Source organism: Strix aluco, chromosome 16 (genome assembly GCF_031877795.1).
Source record: "Strix aluco isolate bStrAlu1 chromosome 16, bStrAlu1.hap1, whole genome shotgun sequence".
Classification (NCBI taxonomy): Eukaryota; Metazoa; Chordata; class Aves; order Strigiformes; family Strigidae; genus Strix; species Strix aluco.
The window spans coordinates 18825291-18849622 of record NC_133946.1 but is presented as its reverse complement, the minus strand read 5'-3'; the positions used below and the strand labels follow the sequence as shown (position 1 = coordinate 18849622).

At 37.5% G+C, this 24332-nt stretch overlaps 1 protein-coding gene across 1 annotated transcript in view; it reads left to right on the top strand.

The window, feature by feature from the left end:
* The first annotated feature begins 2145 nt into the window (after positions 1 to 2145).
* MUC5AC (mucin 5AC, oligomeric mucus/gel-forming) overlaps positions 2146 to 24332 on the top strand; it is a 52294-nt gene continuing 30107 nt past the window's right edge. The window contains exons 1-27 of the mRNA XM_074841878.1: positions 2146 to 2218; positions 4152 to 4223; positions 5814 to 5882; positions 6892 to 7153; positions 8172 to 8286; positions 8758 to 8848; positions 9236 to 9348; positions 9861 to 10077; positions 10424 to 10549; positions 11589 to 11706; positions 12554 to 12692; positions 14562 to 14672; positions 15088 to 15157; positions 15924 to 16061; positions 16146 to 16310; positions 16852 to 16946; positions 17949 to 18075; positions 18639 to 18894; positions 19500 to 19549; positions 20161 to 20261; positions 20376 to 20527; positions 21065 to 21203; positions 21305 to 21418; positions 21728 to 21907; positions 22412 to 22651; positions 23220 to 23376; positions 23961 to 24089. Of these exons, the coding sequence (XP_074697979.1) occupies positions 2146 to 2218; positions 4152 to 4223; positions 5814 to 5882; positions 6892 to 7153; positions 8172 to 8286; positions 8758 to 8848; positions 9236 to 9348; positions 9861 to 10077; positions 10424 to 10549; positions 11589 to 11706; positions 12554 to 12692; positions 14562 to 14672; positions 15088 to 15157; positions 15924 to 16061; positions 16146 to 16310; positions 16852 to 16946; positions 17949 to 18075; positions 18639 to 18894; positions 19500 to 19549; positions 20161 to 20261; positions 20376 to 20527; positions 21065 to 21203; positions 21305 to 21418; positions 21728 to 21907; positions 22412 to 22651; positions 23220 to 23376; positions 23961 to 24089 (3619 nt within the window). The remainder of the gene's footprint in view (positions 2219 to 4151; positions 4224 to 5813; positions 5883 to 6891; positions 7154 to 8171; positions 8287 to 8757; positions 8849 to 9235; positions 9349 to 9860; positions 10078 to 10423; positions 10550 to 11588; positions 11707 to 12553; positions 12693 to 14561; positions 14673 to 15087; positions 15158 to 15923; positions 16062 to 16145; positions 16311 to 16851; positions 16947 to 17948; positions 18076 to 18638; positions 18895 to 19499; positions 19550 to 20160; positions 20262 to 20375; positions 20528 to 21064; positions 21204 to 21304; positions 21419 to 21727; positions 21908 to 22411; positions 22652 to 23219; positions 23377 to 23960; positions 24090 to 24332) is intronic.

Sequence of the window (24332 nt, the reverse complement as noted above, 5' to 3'; positions counted from 1 at the left end):
CAAGAGGATTAATCAATGAACTAGCCACTTAGGAGTGTAAGGATAATGTGATTCATGACATATAAGAGATTTGAGACATTCAGCCAAAAACGCAGAGATAAGGAACCACTTTTGATGGTGCCTTAAAGCTCAGTCAAAGGGGTTAAATTTAACTGTAAACTAATTTGGGGAGGCCACACAAAGGGAATCATCACCAAACTGAGATCTCTGAGAGGTCATAGTACTTCCCTGAACATGCAGGAAATGTTAACCTGTGTATATGAAAGCATAGCAACTGTTGATATGAATTGAATTTTCAGTGGTAAGCCATCTAATGATTCATAAAGCATGTTTTTCTTCTCACCAACAGAATCACTTAATAAGCTTATGTGTGTCACCCAGCTGAGGTTACCATACGATTTTATAATTACTTTAATTACACACCAGTTATACCTATTAAAATTTTTCTTTTCCAGATTTTCATCCTGGAACTTCAACAATAACTGTTAGAGGAGATAACATTTCCCTTAAATTTTCACTGCATGTATTTCTATATATACAAGAATCTTGTAGTCATCTTCTTTTCCTCATTAAATAATAATAAGGTATATGTCAATGAAGTTGCCAAAGGTATAACTCTTGACTGAAATTGACCAATTCTTTTCCTCAACATTTCCAATTTTATTTAGTTATCACACTTTGATTTAAATATTAATAACAATTGTATTTTTAAAATGTTCAGGAAAGACAGCATCTTTTCTTGCTTCTGTTTACCGCTTAAGGAAAAAAATGTGCTTTTTATTTATCTTTTAATGTTGAAGTTACTTCCTCAAATATAGCTGCTCCAACAGAGAGAATACATATTATTTTTCAGGAAAAAATCATAGAAAATCATGTTTGAAGGAATCTCAAATGGCCATTTAGTCTATTCCCCAGCCCCAGGGCACTATCAGAAGCACTTACTCCATTCTCAGGTAGGTGTTTTTCTAACCTGTTTTTAAAAACCAACAGTGATGGAAATTCAACCGTCTTCTCAGGCAACCTGTATAAGTATTTCACCATCCTTGCAAAAATAAATTTTCTCTCCAGTGTCTAACCTAAACTTCATTCCCTGTTTTAAACCTAATTGTGTTTTTTCCTCTGGCCAAAGAATATAGAGACCATCCCAGTACCACCTTCTTTGTTTGATCCCCTGTGGGATTATGGGATCCGTTCTCCTACTGAAAGACTGTGTTTCTCTACACCCCAGGGTAAAACCCTATAAAAGGTTAATTCACCAAAGTAATATAGCTGTAAATAAATATATTAACATATTCACAAAACATTGTTCACTCTCTCATTGTTCCTAAGATAAGGAACATTCCAAAGGACATTCTTGCAAATCAGTCTTTCTGTGTCTCTAGGAACAGTAATCACAAAGAAAATCTATACTTTTTTTATTGTAGGTAGAATCAATCGGATTTGTTACGGTGAAATCTTGTTTACTCAGAAGAGAAACAGCTGAAGTAACACTAAAACTGCTCATGTGAGAAGAAGAATCCCTCAAGAAAAGGTCCATTTTACTCCAGTGCTGAAGGATTTTCACTGTGTAGTCCTGTGTTGTGCCTGGTCTGTGAATAAGTGCTGACCTTAGACAGCGTTTGATTTGTCCATTTTCACACGCAAAGTAGCTACATAGATAGGTGCAAACTCATTAAAAAAATCTGTGTTAGAGGGAATTTCCTTGCGTTTTTTGAGAAGTTAAGTTTCCATCATTTACCATAAGGAGGAAAATTTTTAAAAGTGAAGTAATTCATTCCAAGCTCCTGCTCGAAAGTCGCTCAGAAGTCCCTTAAACTGTATTTATCCCATAATATATAACGATTTGGGAAGACTAAGCCTGAGTAAAAATTCTTCCTGCTCACTTCTTGACATTTCATCAAAAAGACCTGTAGAAAGAAGACTCCTCCTAGAGTGCAAACACCTTAGGGAAAGTAGGAGCATCCTCTATTTACCTGTGTACCTGCAAAGGAAAACTAAAATGTCTGAAGCCCCACCTTTTAAAAACCTTGTGAAACAATCTGGGAACCGAGCCAAAACCTACTCTCTCACTATATAAGACTCAGGAGCAGACAGGTATTTCCTCAGAGGCAGGTTGTTCGGTAGTTCCTACCGGACTTCCAGAAGATGGGCACAGGTGGTGGGACACGAATACCACTATGGATATTAGTACTAGCACTTGCCTTCATACAGATCAAAGGTAGGAAGATTCACTTGCTTGGCGTTTTTACTGTTTTAAAGAATTTATAACTTGCTTCGGATTTTGAAACATTTTTTTCTTGGCTTTGTGAAGTTAACGAACCTGTTACCTTTATGCAAGATTTTCTTTTCTGTTACAAATACTTTCCTTCCTAAGAAGAGCAAATTAACTGTCTGGAAAATTTATATTGTAGTCCATGCTCTCATCCTATCTTCTCCAGCTGAAATCTGGAATAGCTCCACTGAATTCAGTGGAACCCCCATTTCTACCAAAATGCTTCAAGATATGCATTTAGCTTTTGATGTCCACTTCAAGGTGGTACAGAATTTCTAAATGCACAAACCAAAAGGTGCAGAAGTGGCTTTAGGAAGAAAGAAATCGGTGGAGTCTGTCTGCATGCATTATTAAAGATTTTGTTTGTTTTATCAGCTGATGATACAGTATTGAAAAAAGGAGGGATTTTGCTTGAAAAGCATTGGACAACAGATTTTAAAAGTTCATCTGTTCTTGCACAGGAGGTTGCATAAAAGCTTAGAACACAGGGTTGTTTTTTGATGGGGTGAAAACAAATAAAGTTGCCTTAAATATTCTAAGAGGGCACTTAATACCCACAGATAACTGGAAATCTTTTTTATGTATCCTTCACCTGTTAATTTCCCTTAAAGTTTAAGGTAACAACAATGCTAGGTTTTAGTGCATTTTGATCTCAGACACAGATCCTATTGTATTATTTTACTTTTTCCGTACTTCCAGGTAATTCCACACTAACATGTTAAAAAGTGGTAGTGTCAAAGAAGAGCCCATCAAAAGACTAGCTGTAGCATTACCACACCATGCAATGGAAATGAGGGTCTGTAATGCATGTGGCATGAGGGAGAGTGTTGGAATCATACAGTGCAAGGAGAGACAAGCAGAAAGCTCTCTGAGGCTAGGCAGTGGAGGAGAGGAGCCCAGAAGCACTGAATGGTTCATAGCTTAAAAATGGGCACAATGTGTCCTTCCAATACCAGCTGCAGACACTCCGCTGGTGCAAAAAAGGAAGGGATTTAGGGAGCTCCCTGCAGCTCTGCTTTCAGCATTAGCTGCTTTAGCAGTGCTACCCACTAACTGCCCTTGGTGTGGGATGCAGCAGAGGGTAAGCCTGCCTTTTTGGTTTTCTCTGGCCAGCATAGCCTCCCCTGCAACCTGCCCTCTGACAAACTCTCACTAAACAGCACATTAAAAACCCCTCTGGCCCCTGCAGATTTTGTGTGTATTCCTATTCTGATGCTGCAGTGGAATGGAATGAAAAATGGTTTCTTTGCTGGGAAAAAATGTTTTGCTTTGGGGCAAAATCAAGTCACAAATGTATTTATTGGAAAGACCTATTTATTTCTGTACATTTATTTTCCTTCTGCTGCTTATTACAAAAAGTGCTTGAAACTGTAAAAGATGGAGTAACTTTGGCTTTCAGTAAGAGAGGACAAAGATCAGTCCTCTAACTCTCAAATTAATTCTTCCTGTACAAAAGGGACATATTTTTAAAGCCCTCTGGCTAGACAAAGGGTTTTACTAATGCTTAAAGCACACAGTGATCATAAAAATTAAGAAAATGAAGTTCTTCATCTGAAAAGGTTATAAGGACATCCAGGAGTACTGTGACAATAACAGAATAAGGATCTGCTCTAATTATCACAGGCATGTTTATGATGGCTTCCCTGCAGTAATTTATTAGGAAAAAAAAAAAAAAAAAAGTGAAGGAGTGGTATATGGCCATCATGGTTGAATATAACCCAGGTCCTGATGCAAATCTGACCTTCTCCACATGAACATAACTTTGCTGATTTTTGATATACTGACTGTTGCATGTTTAAACAGATATAATTGAGAAATGATGAGGGAACTCAAGAAAATTAGACATTAACATTTTCCTCCTCCACTCTTCTTGATGCAGTTCAAGCCCAGGATTATGAACAACAAACAAAATCAAACTATGCTTCTCCATCCATCCTGCAGCGACAAAATTGTAAGTATCTTTCTGCTGATCGATTTCTAAGATTTTGTCCCCAATTAAATTGATAAATAATACGATTGCTTATTCCTAGCTAGAACATAATTTCCCTTCTTCCCCTGCATCCCCCCCCCCCAAAAGAAAAAAAAAAAAAAGGAGAGAGAAATCCTCTGTACAATATATCCAATTCCTAGCCAATCTCTGACTGCTCTAAACTGGAGAACTTCCTCTGAGTTCTGGCCCAGTGGATCTGGTCTTCCGATACGATACAGTTATCTAATCTTTAACGTCATGAAAGGTACATACCTTTTATCTAAAAGTGTATTTTCAGAAGAGGTGTGTGTATACATACATATCACCAAGGTACTTGATAGTAGGTAATAAAAGACACATCTTTTATGCTGTGTCAAGATGACTGCATCACTCACAAAGAGAATAAGAAAACTGTAAGTACATTAAACATCACAAAAATTAAACACTACATGATCATGCATGACACTTAACTGTACAGAACAAACACCATTACTGTACAGAGCAAAATAAGGGTGGAAGGATACAATGCTGATTGGCATATTAGTGATAACAGGCTGAAACAATTAATCACTAAGCCTGCCCTGCAATCTGCAATTTGTGAGGTCACGAGCTGGCAATTAAAATAGTGATAAACCCAAACTGGAAGTGTACCACAAATTATTTAATAATTGGAACAGATTGTCAAGGAAGGTAGTATGTGTGCTTTCCATTAAAATCCTTGTATCAAGACTAAATGAGATTGTCTTTCTAAAACATATATTTGTCTTAGTGATGTTTTTCGGCCTAAATGCAGAAGTCAATGGTTGATATAGTACAATCTACAGTTTGGAAGTCATAAAATTCTACAATTTGGATACTTTCAAGGGACAATCAATTCCTCAGACTCTCATGTTAAGAACATCACATTACAGGTTCTCTAAGTACTCTATTCCTTTCATTGCTGGATCCAAAGAGAAAACATTGGATTTGGACATGGAAAATTTAGGGCTGGATCGTACCAATAGAAGTCTCTGTGAGAAAAGCACATGACTGAAGTTTCACAGAAGTTAAACTGCTTCTTAAAAAAAAGTCTGCTTAGAGTTAGCTGTGCAAAAGTACGTATCTCGACACAAAGAAAGATATGAGTTTCAGAAAAAAAGCAGTTCCTGTTTCTCATCCTCAGCTTCTAATATTCTTCAGTAACTTCTTCTAAGCGTACTGAGAGGCAAAGATTCAGGCATAGACATTAGCACTGCTTTTTCTGCATTGCTATTACAACACTGTGCTCTAAGGATCACATTGCTCCTTTTGAGTTCAGAACACCTGGGCCAGCATCAGATGGGAGTCTTGAACAAATAATGGAAGAAAGTACTACAGCCAAAGAGCATGGTCTTTGGGATCTGGCCTTAGTGAAATATATAGACAGACAAACCACAAAACACTGTGTAAAAATCACCAATAAAACCTTGTGGAAGCTACCCCCTGGCTTGTAACTAGTAGGAGGAAATGTTAATCACTAAAGAGACTAGGCAATCTCTATTCATTTTTTAGGACTTCTATTAAGACTAAACTTGATAATTTTTTCCTCCTTAGATTTTCCACCAGCTTCGAAATCCCAAGTGAAAATCATTCCACCTTTTCCAAACACACTGAAAGTAAAGGGTAAGTTAAACAAATGTCACAGCTCAGATATCTGTGATCTTGTTGGTCACACAGGTAGAGCATGGAGAGACTAAAGAGATTAATAAATTGTGTAAGATCCTTTAGCATCATAGAATAAAAAATGAACAAGGAAACTAGTCGGTTTCTCAGGTAACAAGGATAATCTAAACATGACTTCAGTACTCAGCCTGCATTTTGTTAATATGATGCAGCTGTTGAAAAAAAAATTTTCAAAAAGTTTTATATTTTTAATATATATATAAAAATAATACTGGGATAAATCATGCACAATATTTCCAGTAAAGAGAGGGAAATATTAATGTGTTCAAGGCACTGGTGAGACCCCCTCATCTAGGGTATAGAGTACAATTCTGACTAGCCATGTTCAAGCAAGGTAAGTGTAAATCTGGAAGAGGTGCAGAGAGGGACTGTGAGGATAATCAGGGAGACAGGAGAACCTATCTATCCTATAGGAGAGATAGTGATTTCTATAATGGGTGCAGGGAGGAACAGGGAGGTGGAACCCCTTCAAAGTGTAATACTGGCACAAGAACAACCAGGCATACATGAGACAGGAATAAGTTTTGGAAGATGCTGGCAAAAGTCTTCCAGCCATTCAAAGGGTGCGGCTATGAGTGGCCTTCCCTAGTAGGAGTACCAGCTAGTTTTAAACTAACTTTGAAGTGGTTTTATGGTGAAACTTTAGAAGTTCATAAATTTAGGAGAGGATTTATAGTATATGGCTGTCAGCAGAACCAGAGCATCGGACATAATGGCCTAGGAGGTCTCTTTTGATCTTAGGCCCTATATCCCTATGCAAAACAGATTAAACACAGAAGACAACTGAAGTAAATAAATAACAGATCAATAAACAAATAGCTTGACAAGTAGGAAAACAGAAGATGGGCTTTTTGAACAGAGGCTAGTGAAAGAAAGGGGAAAAGCAACTAAAGGGAGGGTATCTACAGCAAATTACAGAAAATTCTTACTGCTTATTTTGAATCCACAGCTGGCAACCCCTCTCACAATGGCCGTGTGTGCAGCACATGGGGTAACTTCCACTACAAGACCTTTGACGGGGACATCTTTTACTTCCCTGGGGTCTGCAATTACATCTTTGCATCAAACTGCAAATCTCCCTATGAGGACTTCAATGTCCAGATTAGGCGTACAATGGTGGAAAATGCTACTGTGATCACTCACGTCATCATGAAGCTGGAAGGAGCAGTGATTGAACTGACCCCTGGCTCGATCCTGTTTGATGGCAAAAGGTATGTTCATAACTTGAGACTACCCTCACTGCTCTTATTCCCAGGGGCTCTTTGATCAAGCATCCCTTTCCCTCATCTGATCTCACATTGCTCCTAAGCAGCTTGAGGGTCCGTTCCTTCCTGAAGTACCAACAAAAATAAGAGGGCCTGGCAGTCAGATAAGTGCCACTTCTGCAGATTACCCCTGTGTCCATTTTGTTCAGATGAGCTATATCCCAGATGCTGCCCCATTGCTACAATTCTGTATCTATATATACAGTTGATTTATGAGCTGGATTCAGTCAAAGTGTTAGGTTTTTACACCCTTTAAGTTTCTATTTTCCATTAATTTTACCAGAACAAGATCCTCGAGAGGAATTTTTGGTGGCTTTTGTCCTTGCACTGAACAGTATGCAGCTTGTACCTGCGCCCATTTAAAATAAGCTAGTCTGGAAACTTGCTATCTGTGTAGCAATGGTATCACTGACTTTAGTGTAGGGTGTGAAACCTGTCCAAAAGGCTGATTAAATATTTGGGCAGCTATCCCAGAGTGACTTGTGTATTATAGCAGCTATGTACAGTGAGTTAGCCTAGAGGTTAGCTTGGGTACACCTTTTTGAATGACACTCATGTCACAGAAAGCCTAAATAGCCTATTCCTTTATTATCAAGGGCTTTAAGGAGTAAATAGCAATATCCTGAAGCATACTACCTGCAAAACAGAACCTCCCAGTACTTTCTTGAACGATACAACCAAAGACGCATGCCAACATTTTACCTAGCAAAACATCATTAACAGAAATAGCCAAAAGGAACAGCAGGGAAACCAAGGCTGATCCATTTGCACCATGAGAAGAAACTGCATAGGCAACAGCCAAAATGTTACAAGATTGTGTTGTCTGTGTTTAGTTACTGCTCTGACTGATTTCCTCACCTATGCATGTTGAAGCTTCTCAAAGAGAATGAGAAAGGATATCAGTGTGGATATTCAATGGCTATTCTGTCCCTACCCCCACTGAATTACGGTGATCTTTCCCCAGGGTTCATCTGCCCTTCAGCCATATGGGAGTCTTCATAGAGAGAAGTAACAGCTATTTGAAAGTTTCTGCCAAGTTAGGACTGACCTTCCTTTGGAATGAAGAGGATGCCCTCCTGGTAAGAGAACATCCAAAACATGGTAGAAAGCCTGTATTTTGAAAAGACTGTTTAGATATTTGCAGTCTTAATCAGCCAGATGGGCATTAGTTACTTTTGGGTTTGTGTCCTTTTTTAGAGTATTGTTCTGTCTTCCAGTCTTCTCCCAACTTCCCTTTTTTTCCCACCAAGCTCAGCTCAAGATCAGTAGAACCCCAATTATAACATTCCCACCTCACAGCGAAGTACTCCTCAGATTCCAGACCTGGCAATGTTTTGATCTTCACAGTCCCAGGACTAGAATAAAATCAAGTTTTTCTTGGTGTTCGCTGACGTTCCCAACGGTACCTACCTTGTTACCACACAATACAGTCTGCACAACATACATATGTCAAATTTTGAGTACATAAACAATATTGATGTAGGCTGTGTTCCTAACCATCAAGGCTGACAATACTATGAACCTAAGCTCTCTTCCTTCATTTCTTTTAGGTGGAACTAGACAAAAAATACGCCAATCAAACTTGTGGACTTTGTGGGGACTTCAACGGAATTCCGACTAGCAATGAGTTTTTTTCAGAGAGTAAGTAATAAAAAGCATTATTAAGTATTGGAACTTTGCTTTTCCTTCTTTTAGCACTGTACTGTAACACAGTCTGTGGGTTGTGTTAACTGAAAAATTAGTGATACTTCTTTATGTATTTCTAAGTTGTCAGTTTATACATAGAGTCAGGGCTTTGAGATGTATTAGGCTGCTTCCATCATTGTTACATCTTTTAAGATCTGCCACATGCAGCTTTTTACTTGTTTTCAATAGTTAGGATCCAGTTCCTTGTATACCACCTTCATCTCCTTTCTTCTTTCATACTATAGTGATATTTCTTGGTAATCACTGTTCATGTCATAGCAGATAGTGTCACAAAATATCTCCATGTAAATATTATTCTAATATTTGGACTACTTCTTACAGACACAAAACTGACTCCTATACAGTTTGGGAATAAGCAGAAGATGGATGGACCTACAGAGCAGTGTGCTGATCCTATTTCTCCTGACGTTCCGACAAACTGCTCAGCTGAATTTGTAAGAACCTCTCTCTCAAAATTTGTTTTCTCAGTGTAAAATACATTCTTCCAGTCTTTGGACAAAATTTGTTAGAATCAGAAAAGAATATAGCATGAATATGACTCAACTGTAGGTCTGGAAAGAAAATTTTTCTAAATTTATCTTTTTTTTCATTGCTAAAGTAAATGGTAAAAAGTTTCATTCCCCTTCCAAGAGAAGACTGGATATTTTCATGAAAGAGAAATTCTTAAGGGTAAGATAAGGGTATCATTATACAAAGAAACTGTATAATGCTTGGGAAGTCACCTGAGCTGAAAGTAACTCAAGATATAGGAAGATATGGGAGTTAATCAGAGGAGTTCCATGTGTGCTTGCCCTATTATTATACTTTTCCCTAAACATCTGCTTATGGCTACTGTTGGACAGGTTTCTGGACCAGATGGACCTTTGGTTTGTTCTGCTACATGCCTTAAATAAATAGTTTGATACTTTCTAAACACTTGTTCTACTTTCTCTATTTTCCCTCCTAGGCTTCTATCTGTGAGACAGTATTAACCAGTAAAGCATTTACAAGCTGTAATGCACTTGTGAACGTTCAGGACTACATTGAAACTTGCATACAAGACCTATGCCACTGTGATAGCTCCATGGCTGACTTCTGCATGTGCAACACCTTTGCTGAATACTCCCGGCAGTGCGCTCATGCAGGCGGACAGCCTCTGAACTGGAGAACCTCAGAACTGTGTCGTAAGTATCTCGAGAGGGGACTTTCACCTGTGCTTACTACCCATATCTAGTGAAGTTCAAATATGTGTCCTTTTTCCCAAAGAAGACAGCCATTTAAAGGTGCACGTAGTTTTGATGCAAATCAGTTTTAACCTGAGCATATTCAAGACATTGGGAATATGGAAGTTTAGAGGATTTTGCATTACTAAGGGTTTTCAATATATATCAGAAAGTTTAAAATGTTGCATCCTCCACTTGGATCAGGATTCCCCATTATATCTTGACAGAAAACTTTCTAAACTGCAAATACTGTTTTCTCAACATTTCAAAGGAAAAGTCAGCATTATAATACTGTTTCTACTTTCAGCCAAATTCTGTCCTTTCAACATGCACTACCAGGAGTGTGGCTCCCCCTGCTCTGACACGTGCAGCAACCCGGAACGATCTGAACTTTGTGAAGATCATTGTACAGATGGCTGCGTCTGTCCTCCAGGCAAGCTTATTTCCTGCCCTTTTCTCATAGCCAAAACTGCTAGAACACTTACCTGCACACATTTAACAACTTTCGTATTCTGTATCGCTCTCATCATGTCATTGCCGTTATTATCATCAAAGTAATTGCTACATTTCTTCCTTGATACACATGCATCGTTTCTATTCAGGTTACTAAAAATACCCTTTTAAACAACAAATGTGCCCGAGACATGTACATAATGACTGAACTGAAAATGAGATACTTTGCTCCTAACAATAAGGGGATAAGTCTTCAACTCTCAGCATCCATATGTAATAAAACATGACATACTTTCACAGAAAGTATGTCATGTTTTATCACATTTTGCCCACAATGATAACTTCTGGTGTTAGCAAAGCTGCGTCTGGTTCCCCACATTACCAAAGCCTTCCTGTCCAGTGCTGCGTGCCTGAACAACAGGTAGTTGAGGGAGCACTAGGCAGTGTGTAAAATCTGGCACTTCAGAGAACTGAATATCAGTACAAGACGAACAATGCAAATGTGTTCTCTTTGTGTAAGCTTACTTCTGGGGTTGAGAATTGTTGGTGTTGTGGGTGATTGCATGGTGGGATCTTCACTCCTTGCAGCTCTTCTGCCTATCTTCCATGATGTCTCACAGAATTCACCATCACTTGTTTGTATAATAACATGACTTCTCTTAGATAATCCTCTGCCTTTGGGTCTAGAAATATTTACTGTACAAATATGTCCCTAGGCAGCCTTACAAAGAGTTCATCTATTCCACCTCATTATCCTACTTCCATTCTAAAGAAGTCCATAACAGAAAAGTACTTCCCTAGAGGTCTCTTTTGATCACCCTAAGATTTTAGATAGGCTTCAATGGAATATAGCCCTTCAATCCCTACACAGCTGGCATCCTATTATTTTAAAGTACTTTCTATTCATTTTCTGTGTAATACAGAAGAAATGGAATATGCTTTCAGGCATCTGCCAGATATGTGTACAAAAGCAGGTTCTGCAGTGTACAGAATGAGTAACAGACCATTTCTTTCCCTAGGAATGGTATTTGATGACATTAATGGTGCTGGCTGCATTCCCCGTAAAGAATGCCACTGTACCTATGAAGGTGAAACTTATGCTCCTGGTGCCTCCTTCTCATCTAAATGCAGATCATGGTAACATACTCTCTTTCTCATATTTCTTTTTTTTACATGCATTTCCGGAACATTTTGAAGACAGGGAAAAATTACTAATTTCCCCTTAAAAAGAAATGAGGAACTACTTATTAACCAAAATTCCTTGATTACACATTTTTAGAGGATACTTACATGTCTGTTTTCTCCTCACACTTGGAAGCAAAAATTTTAGTTTAGATATAGGTATTCCAATTTCAAGACCAGTCAATTAAAGGAAAAAATCAAATTCAAATACTGGAGGTGTTTAAAAATACGAATTACTGTGTTAGGTCCTTTGCAGCATTGCAGTCTAATACTAGGATGCTCATGTAAATACTATGGAGGATGTTACATTTAGGGATGTGTTGCATTAGACAGAGTGGGAGACCACATTTCAGAGGCACATTTGACAGATAGATATATATATTTTTAATATCACTATAATTATGGAAGTATTATTGCCTAAGTGTATGCAAATGGACCTATCTATCCATGAATACAAGAACTACAAACACGCATGTTATTTTACAGAAATACTTAACGTGTTGAAGCTTGAGCCATGCTAATGGAGATGGGGGGCAATCCTTCACATGCAGCAGAATGGATGCCAGGTTCACCAGGACTGAATTCTGTCCAAAGACTGGAAATGAACAGCAATATATAAAAAATTATCTCTAATAAAATGTGCCTGCCCCATACTTATTCTGAGATTTCAAAACAATGTTGATTTCTTTGACAGCATGATCAATGCTTCAAGAGGAAAATTAAGGCATCAACGGCTCTTATTGTCTCTTATTTCATTTACACTTGCATTACCCAAGGTTACTAAGTGCCTTCTTCATTTCAGTACCTGTGTTGGAGGTGAATGGTCTTGTATCACCCAGTCATGCCCTGGGACTTGCAGTATTGAAGGAGGCTCCCACATTTCAACATTTGATGAGAAATACTATTCCTTCTTCGGAGACTGTAGCTATATCCTAACCAAGGTAAAAATGAGTCAATCCTTGCTAAAGCAATATGCTAAAGGAAAAGGTTTTTATTATATATAACGTTGTTTAGTTAAAACTGCTGGCTATCACATCAACTCTCTGAAACTTAGAGGGTCAACATGGAGTCTTAAATGGATTTCAGGGGAGTTTTCTGTTAGGGTTATAGTAGGTAAACATATTGTAGTAGATTTGTATTCTTTGATTATCGTTTAAGAATTGCACTGAGTTTTTAGGTTCTATGAAACAATCTCCATGCTTCCCATAAACTTTTAAATTAAATATTGCCTGTCTGGTGTTTTATAACTACCTCCTTCTGAGCATTGTGTTTATTATGTCCATTGGTACTGTCCTTTTTGTCACAGCTAATATAGTTCAATGGCTTATTTGATTAACAGTATTCATAATGGAATTATTATTATACAGAACTCATGTGAGAGGAGTTATTTCATGAAGATGATCAGCCTTCCAAACAGTCTTTCCCAGTAGACATAGAAGACTCTAGAGTTTAAAAGGAACACACTAAGAAGTCACGCATGTATTCTAAATCCTGAATTAGAAATTGATGAATTACGAAAGCATGTAAGATTTCCTGCAGTTTTCAGTTTAGTAGGGACTGAATTCGGAGTAGATGCATCTAAAATAATGACTACAAACTTGCAGATTTCAGAACCCTAGGTAAACAATTTTGATAAATAAAATCTGTTCTCAAAAATCTCAAACTGAATGTTACCAAGAAAAAGAACCATAAAAACTTAGAAAAGAGCTAGAATGAGACAATTCAGAAATAGATTAGACTAAGTCAATGAATCTTTTTAATGAGATTCACAAGCACTGGGCTCGATGCACAACAAAATCAGACTTACATGTTAAACTCCCCTTTTGTCACCAACACATAAAATAAGATTTTCAGAGGCTCTGGAGATACAGAAAACCCTTAAACTTGGCCACAAAAGGTCAAAAAGCCCACAATTTCAACATTAAATTTCCAGATGGCTGTAATTATGCATCTGAGCTGTCCTCAACTTAATCTTCATTATGCCAAGAAAATGATAAGACACGTTCAGAATCACAGCCTTCTCCATGTTTCCCTGCAACGTCTTGGCCATTAGGCACACTTTGAATAAGCTCACAGAACATGGTCTAATGAAACTCAGAACCATGAGAAAAACTGAATTTTGCCTTTATTCTGTAGTTTAGTGAATAGTGTTTTTAGCTTAATTTTCTGCTATAAGAGGATATGTAAATACATATTTCCTGCCTGTTAAAAGAATGTCCAAATCACCAGGCTCTTTGATAATCTATTCAGTGCAGAAGAGACTGGAAAATTTTCTCTCCTCATTCAGGTAAACACCATAACCAATGGGCAAGAATGGCACAGTTCCTTCTTCTTCTCTAGTGTATTAAACTAGTATTACCTAAACAGTAGGAACTAGTATTACCTAAACATTAAGAAGTTTTAATGTTCAGCTTAATATGTCTAACTTGCCCTTGAGTGTCAGAAGTAATGGATAACTTCTACTGTGCAGACTGCATTAATGCCATCTTACTTGGTGACTGTATACATGTATGTAAGAACAGAATCACAGAATCATCTAGGTTGGAAGGGACCTTGAAGATCATCTAGTACAACCGTTAACCCAGCACTGACAGATCCCAACTACACCAGATCCCTAAGTGCCCTGTCAACCCGCCTCTTGAACACCTCCAGGGATGGGGACTCCACCACCTCATATAAGCAGGAAGAAAAGGAATAAATATTTTAAAAGACTCACGTTACTGAGAATGCCATTTGAGTGCAAATCTTTTTAGCATAACAATATTTTAATATAACGAATCCTTTTAACAATATATTTTGTTTTCTTCTAGCTCTGTGACAGCAATGAATTCACTGTTCTGGGAGATATCCAAAAGTGTGGCCTGACTGACACTGAGACATGCCTCAAGGGTATAGCTGTCAGCCTAAGTGGAGGACAAACTGTAAGTAGCAAACGTAGACACCTAACACTCTGCAGGGATGTTTTCAAAGCTTAATAGACAAGTAGTTTGCAAATGACACATAACAGCACAGACAGGAAATCTGCACTGGGTTTTTTGTTTTATCTCATTTGAACATTATTCAAAGAAAAATTAAGAATAACGTAGGTACATTGGAAGTCAAGATCCTAGTGGTTTTCTGTCATTTAGTAATCTCTGGGCTTTTTCTTGTTTGTTTTGACAGTCAATGGACCACAGTAATAAAGATTAAAGAAATAGTATAGGAATCAGAACATCATCCCAGTCTCCCCCCACTTTTTTTTTCCTTTATCCTGAAGAATACGAGATAGAAAATATTTGGAAGGTGTTTTACCTTTTCTAAATATGTTTGATAATCATTGTCTTTTCTTGTGGACAGAACATTGTGATCCAGCCTTCTGGCAGTGTATTTGTGAATATGATCTACACACAGCTGCCATTCTCTGCGGGTAAGTTCCTCTGAAAGACTTCTGTAATGTTTCTGGGTTTGACTTTAAAATGTTATTACATCAGTTAATCTCAAGCCAAATTCTACCTCTGGTTACATTGCAGAAAGCCCAAGGTACTCCAATAGAGCATAGTCTCTCATTTGTAAGTAATAGGGTTTGCCTATTTTAGCAAAATTATGGTCTTATTTTAGTGATATCTAATTAAATGGAGATTCAATTCAAACAAATAGCATCACTGCACACTTCCAGATGCAAACATTGCCATAAGAGAGCAAAGAAAAATTCTGATATGCAACAAGATTCCAATATCTGAAGTTGTTTAGTTGCCTATGTTGCCTCTGTCCCTTTGCTTGGCGTAGATTCATCACTGGAAGTTTCTCTCACACCAGTTCTTCTCAGATATTACTGCACCTGAACAGAAAGCCAACCATGAAAGGACAGAATAAGTCCAGGTTGGAGTCTACCACTGAATCAAGCTATATAATTTTCATCAAGCAAAGGTGGTCTTTTAAATAGCAACAGAAGTGTATGTTCTTCCCCTTATTTTAAAACACCTGACAGAAATGATTTTATACATTCATTGTTTAGGGTAAAGACAGCCTGTTTTGGTGCTGGATTTGAAATCCTGCATGGATCATTTTTCCCCCGGTTCTTCAGAAATTAGGATCGTATCAAACATAGCTGTAGAATCCCTCTATATAAGGAACAGTCATTTCAACAGCTCATCTCATATGAAATTATAACTCTTATGTCCTTACATCCCTAGCGAATGTCACCATCTTCAGACCATCATCTTTCTTCATCATCCTGCAAACTACCTTCGGTCTTCAGCTACAGGTTCAGCTTGTGCCTCTCATGCAAGTTTTTATAGACCTAGACCCATCACATAAAGGGCAGACCTGTGGTAAGTGATCTTATAGTAACAACTGCCTTCATCAGTACGCTTCATTCTGTAGGAGACTTTCACCACCCATCTGCTTCCTTTTAGGTCTCTGTGGAAACTTCAATGACATACAGACAGATGATTTCAAAACCACCAGTGGTGTAATAGAGGGTACTTCAGCTGCCTTTGGCAATACTTGGAAAACGCGGGCTGATTGTCCTGATGCTAAAAATACCTTTGAGAACCCCTGTACTGTCAGCATACAAAATGGTAAGCTCAGCATGTAGTAACCTCTCTTTTAAGATGGAAAGAAGGAATAAGCTGATCAGCCACCAAGCATTCAGCCAAAATAACAGTGGACCATTTGCACACACTGTTTTCCTCAGTTGACACTAGAAGTCTTCAATGGATAAATAATAACTAAGATAATATTTTGGATCTTCAAAAATATTCCTTTGGATAAAGAAAGCAAGTGTTTTTGCCAACTTGCTTAAGGGAAACTGGAGCCATACAGCAACTGAACTAGCATATTTTTAATTCACATATGTGAACCTTCTTTTTCAAAATTCAGCTAAGGATGTCTTAGTTTATGCCATGACAACTACCGTGAATTAAGAGCATTCAGTTTGTGAGGAGTTCATACTTCTGTATAGAGGAAGTGAAAGACTGTTTGTTTTTCAGCAAATGCAGAGTTGAATTTCATTATAAAGTTAAGCTTCTGCAATTTCCCAGCAGGAAGTACAGTTACACTGAGACAAGAGTTTGGACAATGAAGTGCAATAGAAATTCTTACCATATTTTCAATTCACAGACCAGTATGCTCAGCACTGGTGCGGACTGCTCTCTGATACCATGGGACCTTTTGCTGAATGTCACTCAACAGTGAATCCAGAAGTTTACGAGAAGGTACTCAGCTCTTATCTTTTTCCCATTTAAAAGAAAAGTACTCAGATTTCTGATACTAACACCTGAGAGAATAACTTGCCAACTGGGAGGAGATGCATTCATGATAGTTCTTTTCAAGCCAAGGGTTCATTTTTATCTACACATCATAATAATTACTCCTTTGTAAAGGTATCTTTCTTTCCATTCCCAGGAGGATAAACTTACAGGTGTATTCCTGCTGCCCATATTTTTAGGTACTAGCCTAAATGCCTAAGATAGGAGCTTGGACTCCCTGGACTCCTATCAGGTCAAAGGACAAAAGCCATCCCTCCTGAGATATAAGGAAAGCTTTAGTCAGAATGTCAACTAGCACTTTGCTTAGTTGTTCTGAACTGCTCTCAGAAGGCTTTTGCATATATCCAAGGACAAGGCAAGAAACGTTTGTAAGAAGTAGCGAAGAGATTTAGATAAGATGTGAACAAAAAAGTTCCAGGAATTCAAGGTGATGAAGCTCTGGAACAGAGTATCTGTGAACTTTACAAAGTCCTCCTGTTACTGGAAATCTGTAAGATTATGTTCAACTAACATCTTCTGGAATGGCCTTGCCCGGCATAGCAGCACATTAAATGACTTCTAGTTTTCTTTGTCTCTTTGATGCAGAGAGCCCAAGCTCCTAAGCCTAAACCTAAAAGTTGTGTGAAATCAAATACTCTCTACTTGTTTTAAGTATGTATGGCACAGTGGCTACAAACTGGAAGTAGTTGGGAAACCTACCAACACCTGAAAAAGTAAAACATAACAAGAAAAATAGTTTAAAATTGTGGACCTCTAATTACTCTCTCCTTGCAAAGAATCTGTTTTGAAAGTGCTCAATGAAATCTTCAAATGAAAAACAGGCATGTTTGTTTATGCCTATGGATTACACTCGCCTTTGGCTCTAATGAACAGGATGCTCTAAAAGCTATAGAGCGCCATGGCTTTGATATGACAATCTGATGATCTTATGTCATCCTCTGTCCCTAGAACTGCATGTTTGACACGTGTAACTGTGAGAAGAGTGAGGACTGCATGTGTGCTGCCCTTTCCAGCTATGTCAGGGCCTGCGCTGCTAAAGGAGTTCTCCTCACTGGATGGAGGAGCAAAGCCTGCAGTAAGTTTTATATCTCTTTGCCTCTTGAAAATGATCATCCAGAAGGTCCGACACAGAAGCTTCCAGGGTTTCCCACAGTGTATTGTGTTAAATTGTGTTTTAAGTATAGCATTGAGTTTCAAGAATTTGAAGAGGAAGGGAATACCATAAAAGATAAACAGTAAGCAGGGAGAAATATAAAATAGAGGCTTTGTTAGATTACTTGATCAGAACCAGCAGAAACATCATGGACCTCAATACCCTTGCAACAGGAATAAATAAGTAGGCTTTTTTTTCAATTTATTTTGACAAAAAATATAAAAATAACAATGAGGAAAAAACACACTATGCATTAATATAATTGATTTTTTTTTTCTTTTCTTAACCTGGACAAAACATTAGTATTTGTACATTTATAGGGGAAAATTCTGTTCTAGCAGTAAAAAGAAATTACACTATTGAGGATATCAGTAAATCATATGTACATACATTGCTGTTTGTCATATATATACTTTACCTCAAATTTTATACCTACATTGATTCTTAAATGAACTACAAACGTAACTCACCTTTTTACTCTCAAGCAAAATACACCACCTTGTGTCCGAAATCTTTGAAGTACACTTACAACGTCGAATCCTGTCAACCCACCTGCCGGTCTCTAAGTGAGCCTGATGTCATCTGTAGCATCAACTTTGTGCCAGTTGATGGCTGCACCTGCATAAATGGAACCTACATGGATGAAAGTGGCAAATGCGTGCCCGCTTCTAGCTGTCCTTGTTACTACAAAGGAATGCCTCTGTCTTCTGGAGAAGTTGTTCATGATAATGGTGTTGTCTGGTAAGAGATTTGTAAACAAATGGATGAGACTGGATATAGGCAATCATGAAACCGTATCTACATTATGCAATCTATTCAAATCAAAAGTATTTCTCTCACTAATAATTTCAATACAAAATATCACAGATCCTTAAAAACTGTTAGGGCTATCCATGTTTGGAAGGTTGCACTTAGACTCCTACAGGAATTCAACAAACCCTACTGTGCTGGGTTAGCATTTGCTAACAGCCACACTCTCGCTCACTCACTAACTCCCCACCACACATACTTTTCTTATCCATGACTGTAAAAGACTTATTCCATGGTGAAAGATGCTTGATAATCCCATTACAGATTACTCTCACCGTGAATGGAATCTGAACTATTCTGAAGGATAGTTTTTAACCAGACAAATGGACAGAGCAAACCTGTATTTATATAGAATATGCCTGTATATTGGTCTGCTCCAACATAAAATATTTTTGAATAACACAATCTATTCTGATAAAAGACACATTTTCTCTGTTTCGTCACACAGTATTTTTTCATTATTTCAATTTCATTAGGAAATAAGCTGAAACCTAAGAAAGAAAAGAAAAAAATATCCATTCTCTCTTTTTTTATAGCACTTGCACCTATGGAAAGCTGAGCTGCATCGGAGAGAAACCTGAACCAGGTAACGTATCACTTAAGATTTTCTTTGATTCTCCCCTTCCATCTTCACCCTTTTCAGTTGTCTCTTTTTTTGTCATAATGATGCAAATTCTACAAGTCTGAAATCAAACAAGAAAATGAACTGATGACTTCTGTAATGTAGAGCATATTCCCAAAATATAAAGAAACACTGTCTTACCTTTCAGACAGCTGAAACAAGTTATAACCCCCTGGATTACCCAGGGGAAAAGAATATTTGGTCACCTCACTGAAAGTGAGGAGAATACCATCCACATTTTAAATGAAATAAAAGTACAAAAAACCTAAAAAAAATACAAAGTAAACCAGGATCTTTGTTTTCTAGTTTGTTTTGTTTTGTTTTGTTTTTTCTGAAAGTGTTTCATGAAGCTAACTAAACATTCATTTCTATGAGTAGTCCAAGCATAAGCACAAAAAACCAGATGAGCATAACTTCAAAACAATATTCAGTTTCTCTTTCTCGTCAAATGCATTACATTAAGGTACACATATCTGACAAAGGAGTCTTTTTTTTCCTTCAGTTTGCATTAAGGAAACACAAAGATATAAATACATAGTTGATCTCACATTTCTCATGGCTTTTCTCTTTTTCAGTCTGCGTACCTCCCATGGTCTATATTGACTGTGGCAATGCTACTACAGATTTGGTAGGAGCAGGATGCCAGAAGAGCTGTCAAACTCTAGATATGGAATGTGTAAGTATAGACGCTTAATACCCAGTTGAAAGCATATTAAACTAGATCTCTTTTACAATTATCAGCTGCATCGGGGAAATGTTTCAAGTCATGTTTTCTATATGGTCCTTACAGTACAGTACCCACTGTGTCTCTGGCTGTGTATGTCCTCATAACCAAGTGTTAGATGGCAAAGGTGGCTGTATAGCTCCAGAAGACTGTCCATGTATTCACAATGGGAATTCCTATAGACCAGGAGAATCAATCAGAGTTGGCTGTAACAACTGGTAAGAGCATATGAAAAAGTATTCTTTTCAAGCATCTGAAAGAGAAGTTTAAGTTTGAGATTAATTACAACATTTATCTCTAGCGGTATCAAGATTTATAGGAAGGAATCCTACATAAGATGATTGACTTAGTACCTAAAAAGCAAGCTCTGTCTGTTTTTTACAATGAGCACAGCACTGAAGTTGCAAATAGTCAGAAGAACAATATGGTTTGGATGTTGTCGTTCGAGTCACAAAAGCTTTTTTCCTTGCATTCAATTGCTACATTTCAGTACATCCAACAAGATCTGGAAATGTGAAAGATTTAAAGTATTTTCTAACCCAAATTATTCATGACATCATGAAGTAACACAGTCTTTGGGTAAATCCCAAAGGCTGCTCAGCTATGTTGCATTTCTGAGAATAAGCAAACCTTACTTTTTCATTATAGGCTTAGCACATTTTAAAATCAGATTGATATACATGCAGGAATGTACATATAGCTATATCATGTGTATGTCTGGTTTTTACATTTGGAGTGTTTTTTGTCTTACGTAGCACATGTAGAAACAGAAAATGGCACTGCTCTGATGAACCTTGCCTGGAAACCTGTTCTGTTTATGGAGATGGGCATTACACCACCTTTGATGGCAAACGCTTTGATTTTGAAGGAGACTGTGAATATGTTCTGGTCCAGGTAACAGAGTCCTTCCCAGATTTTTGCATTATTGAAGTACCTTGCATTTTACATATGACCATGTAACATAGTTAACACTGAATATCATTACCCTGTTTCAGAACTATTGTGGTCATCAAAGTATGAATCAGGGAACCTTCAGAGTCATCACTGAGAACATTCCATGTGGCACTACAGGAACCACCTGTTCTAAGTCTATTAAAGTTTTCCTGGGGGTAAGTATTTTCTTTAATAAGTTGTACCCTGGGCCCAATGTACCAGAAGGACAGAACAAGCTGTCCCAGATAGACTGCATTGCAGGAGTGTCTCCCAAGACAGTGAAAATGATACTACAATTCTTTGCTCACTGCTAGAGAATGCAAAGGAGGGAATTCTAAAGAGAAAGTGCTTACCTTGGGGTTGTTGAATAGAATGATTTTAATGATTATAGAGTTATTTCAATAGCAGTTACTGGCAATACATAAAACTATACCCAATAGGTGACTTTTTTAATTGGCCTCTAACTTTTTCTTTTCCTGTCCTAGAACTATGAGCTGGTACTCAGTGATGGACACTCTGATGTCATCCAGAGGACACCTGGAGGAAAAATGCCATTCCAAATCCGTTCCATGGGCATCTACCTGGTGGTTGACACTTCTGTTGGCCTGATACTCATGTGGGACAAGAAAACCAGTATATTCATCAAACTTAGTCCCAGCTTTCAGGTACGTTTTAAAATCCAAAACCTGGATAAAATTATTTCTGAAACATATTCATGTTATCTCTCAAAGAAAAAAAATGGAAATTTAGGCTGGAACCAGAAGACTGAAAGAGCAGCATTTGCATATTATTATCGTTGTAATGCTGACTTAGATTGTGTACTACACATTTTACTTAAATTATGTTATTCAGCAATGACATAACAGCAACTATATCAGTAGCTTTCTTCTTGAAAAGCCCTCACTGAAGAGATATGTTCATGATTAGATAAAACTAATGAATTCAACACTAAGAAGAAAAACCATGAGTCTACCCTGCTTCTTATCTTTATCCTTCCTAAAAAAGTTAGAGAGATCTCTTCATGAAAGGTGTTTTGTGACAGTGTCCAAGACCATCACTGAAGAGGCCCAGATAATTTCAAATAAGATTCATCCTGAGGTCTGTTACTTACAGATACTGAGAAACTGTACCTTACTGATCTTTGTCATTTTGTGTTTATCCCCATGCAGGGACATGTCTGTGGACTTTGCGGAAACTATGATGGCAATGGAAATAATGACTTCACTACTCGCAGTCAGTCTGTGGTAGGAAATGTGCTGGAGTTTGCCAATAGCTGGAAAGTGTCTTCTAGTTGCCCAAATGCCAATCGTACCAAGGACCCATGCACTGCAAACCCATACAGGAAAGCCTGGGCACAGAAGCAGTGCAGCATCATTACTAGTGGAGTGTTCGCAAAGTGTCATTCCCAGGTATGACAAAAACTTCAGTCTTAAATTCTCATGAGCAAGAGATTACATTAATTTTTATGTGGGATAGCTGAAAAATGCACTAAAATACACTTTGTCATGCTTGCCAAAGTGAAATCAGACCAAGTTCCAGGGAGACTGCATAGAAATTATTTTCGCTTTCATTTTCTCAGCGTGTGCCTTGACCTAGTACACTAAAGAAATTGAGAGTTGGGGTTTTTATTTAATATAAGGGACAACCATAAATAAATCTCAGGATATGTTTATTTTCTAATCGCATAATTTTCTACTAATACAAATATCAGCCACCTGATATATATTACTGTGTGCTAGATTGTAGTAACGTAACAATACTCTTTTTGCAAATGTATCTTCAACATCAAATAGTTCTTAGCATTACAACTTATTAGTAACATCTTTATTCTACATTTTCCTCTTGATTTTTCAAAGCTTTCTCATGGTTTCTTCCTTTCTTAGCTTTCTCAGTTTCAGATATTCCGTTTTTTTTAGGAGAGTGAATGCCTTTTTGAAGAGGACCAGTGCATCAAAACTCTAATCTTTTCTCCAACAGGTTGAACCAAATGAATATTATCAAGCATGTGTGGATGATGCTTGTGCCTGTGACACTGGAGGAGACTGTGAATGTTTCTGTACAGCAGTAGCCGCCTATGCTCAAGCGTGCAATGAGCTGGATATCTGCATTTCATGGAGAACCCCATCCATTTGTCGTGAGTTTGACCCTATTACTTTTTGAAGGGGTCCAGAGGGAAAGAAAACAGAGAAGAAAATAAGAAAAACAAGTAGGATGAATAAAGAAAGAAGGATAAAATTGTATTTGTAAGAGACACTGCTATATTCTAAAAATAGCAAATAAACCCACAAAGCAAGTTGGCTAAATCACTGGAAGCCAGTCTATCTTCTTAAAATGAAACCATTGATAGTAACTTTACCAGCAGTGTCATTAGTGACTGATTTACTTGTCAATCATGATACACAACTCGTGAACTATATTACACTCTCATCAGTCTGCATCACTCTCAGTGTAAATGAGTATCAGTGCATACTAGCTAAAATCAGATTCAATTAATTGATTTTTCATGCTTAATGTGTAACTTTGGTTTATGCTTTATAACTTTATCAATGTCAAAAGGCGGTAAGAAGTGTAACAATTTTATTAAATTAGAAAAAAGGCAATATACTGTCTACCACCTATGTGATTATGCTGATCACATGGGATTTTTACCCAACAAAACTGAAGGACTGTAGAGCAAAATGATCAAAGCCCTTTTTCTGTCATTTCTCCTTCTTCTAGCTCTGTTCTGCGATTATTACAATCCACAAGGGGAATGTGAGTGGCACTACAAGCCATGTGGAGCCCCTTGTATGAAGACCTGCAATAATCCAAGTGGGAAATGCCTTCATGAGTTGAGAGGTTTGGAAGGTAAACATCATCATGTGTATCTCATTCTACTTATAAAAAGTTAAAATATAATGTGATTAACACGATTTATATTACTCAGTATATGACATGTTTATATTAGAAATTATAAAAAGACATTTTCTAATTAGTATTTTACTCCCTAATCAATCTTGAACTTTTTTGGAGTGAAGATGAGGACAAAATGCTTCAAAGCTTAATTTTCTAATTAGTATCTTAGTCCCTAATGAATCATGAAGTTGTTTG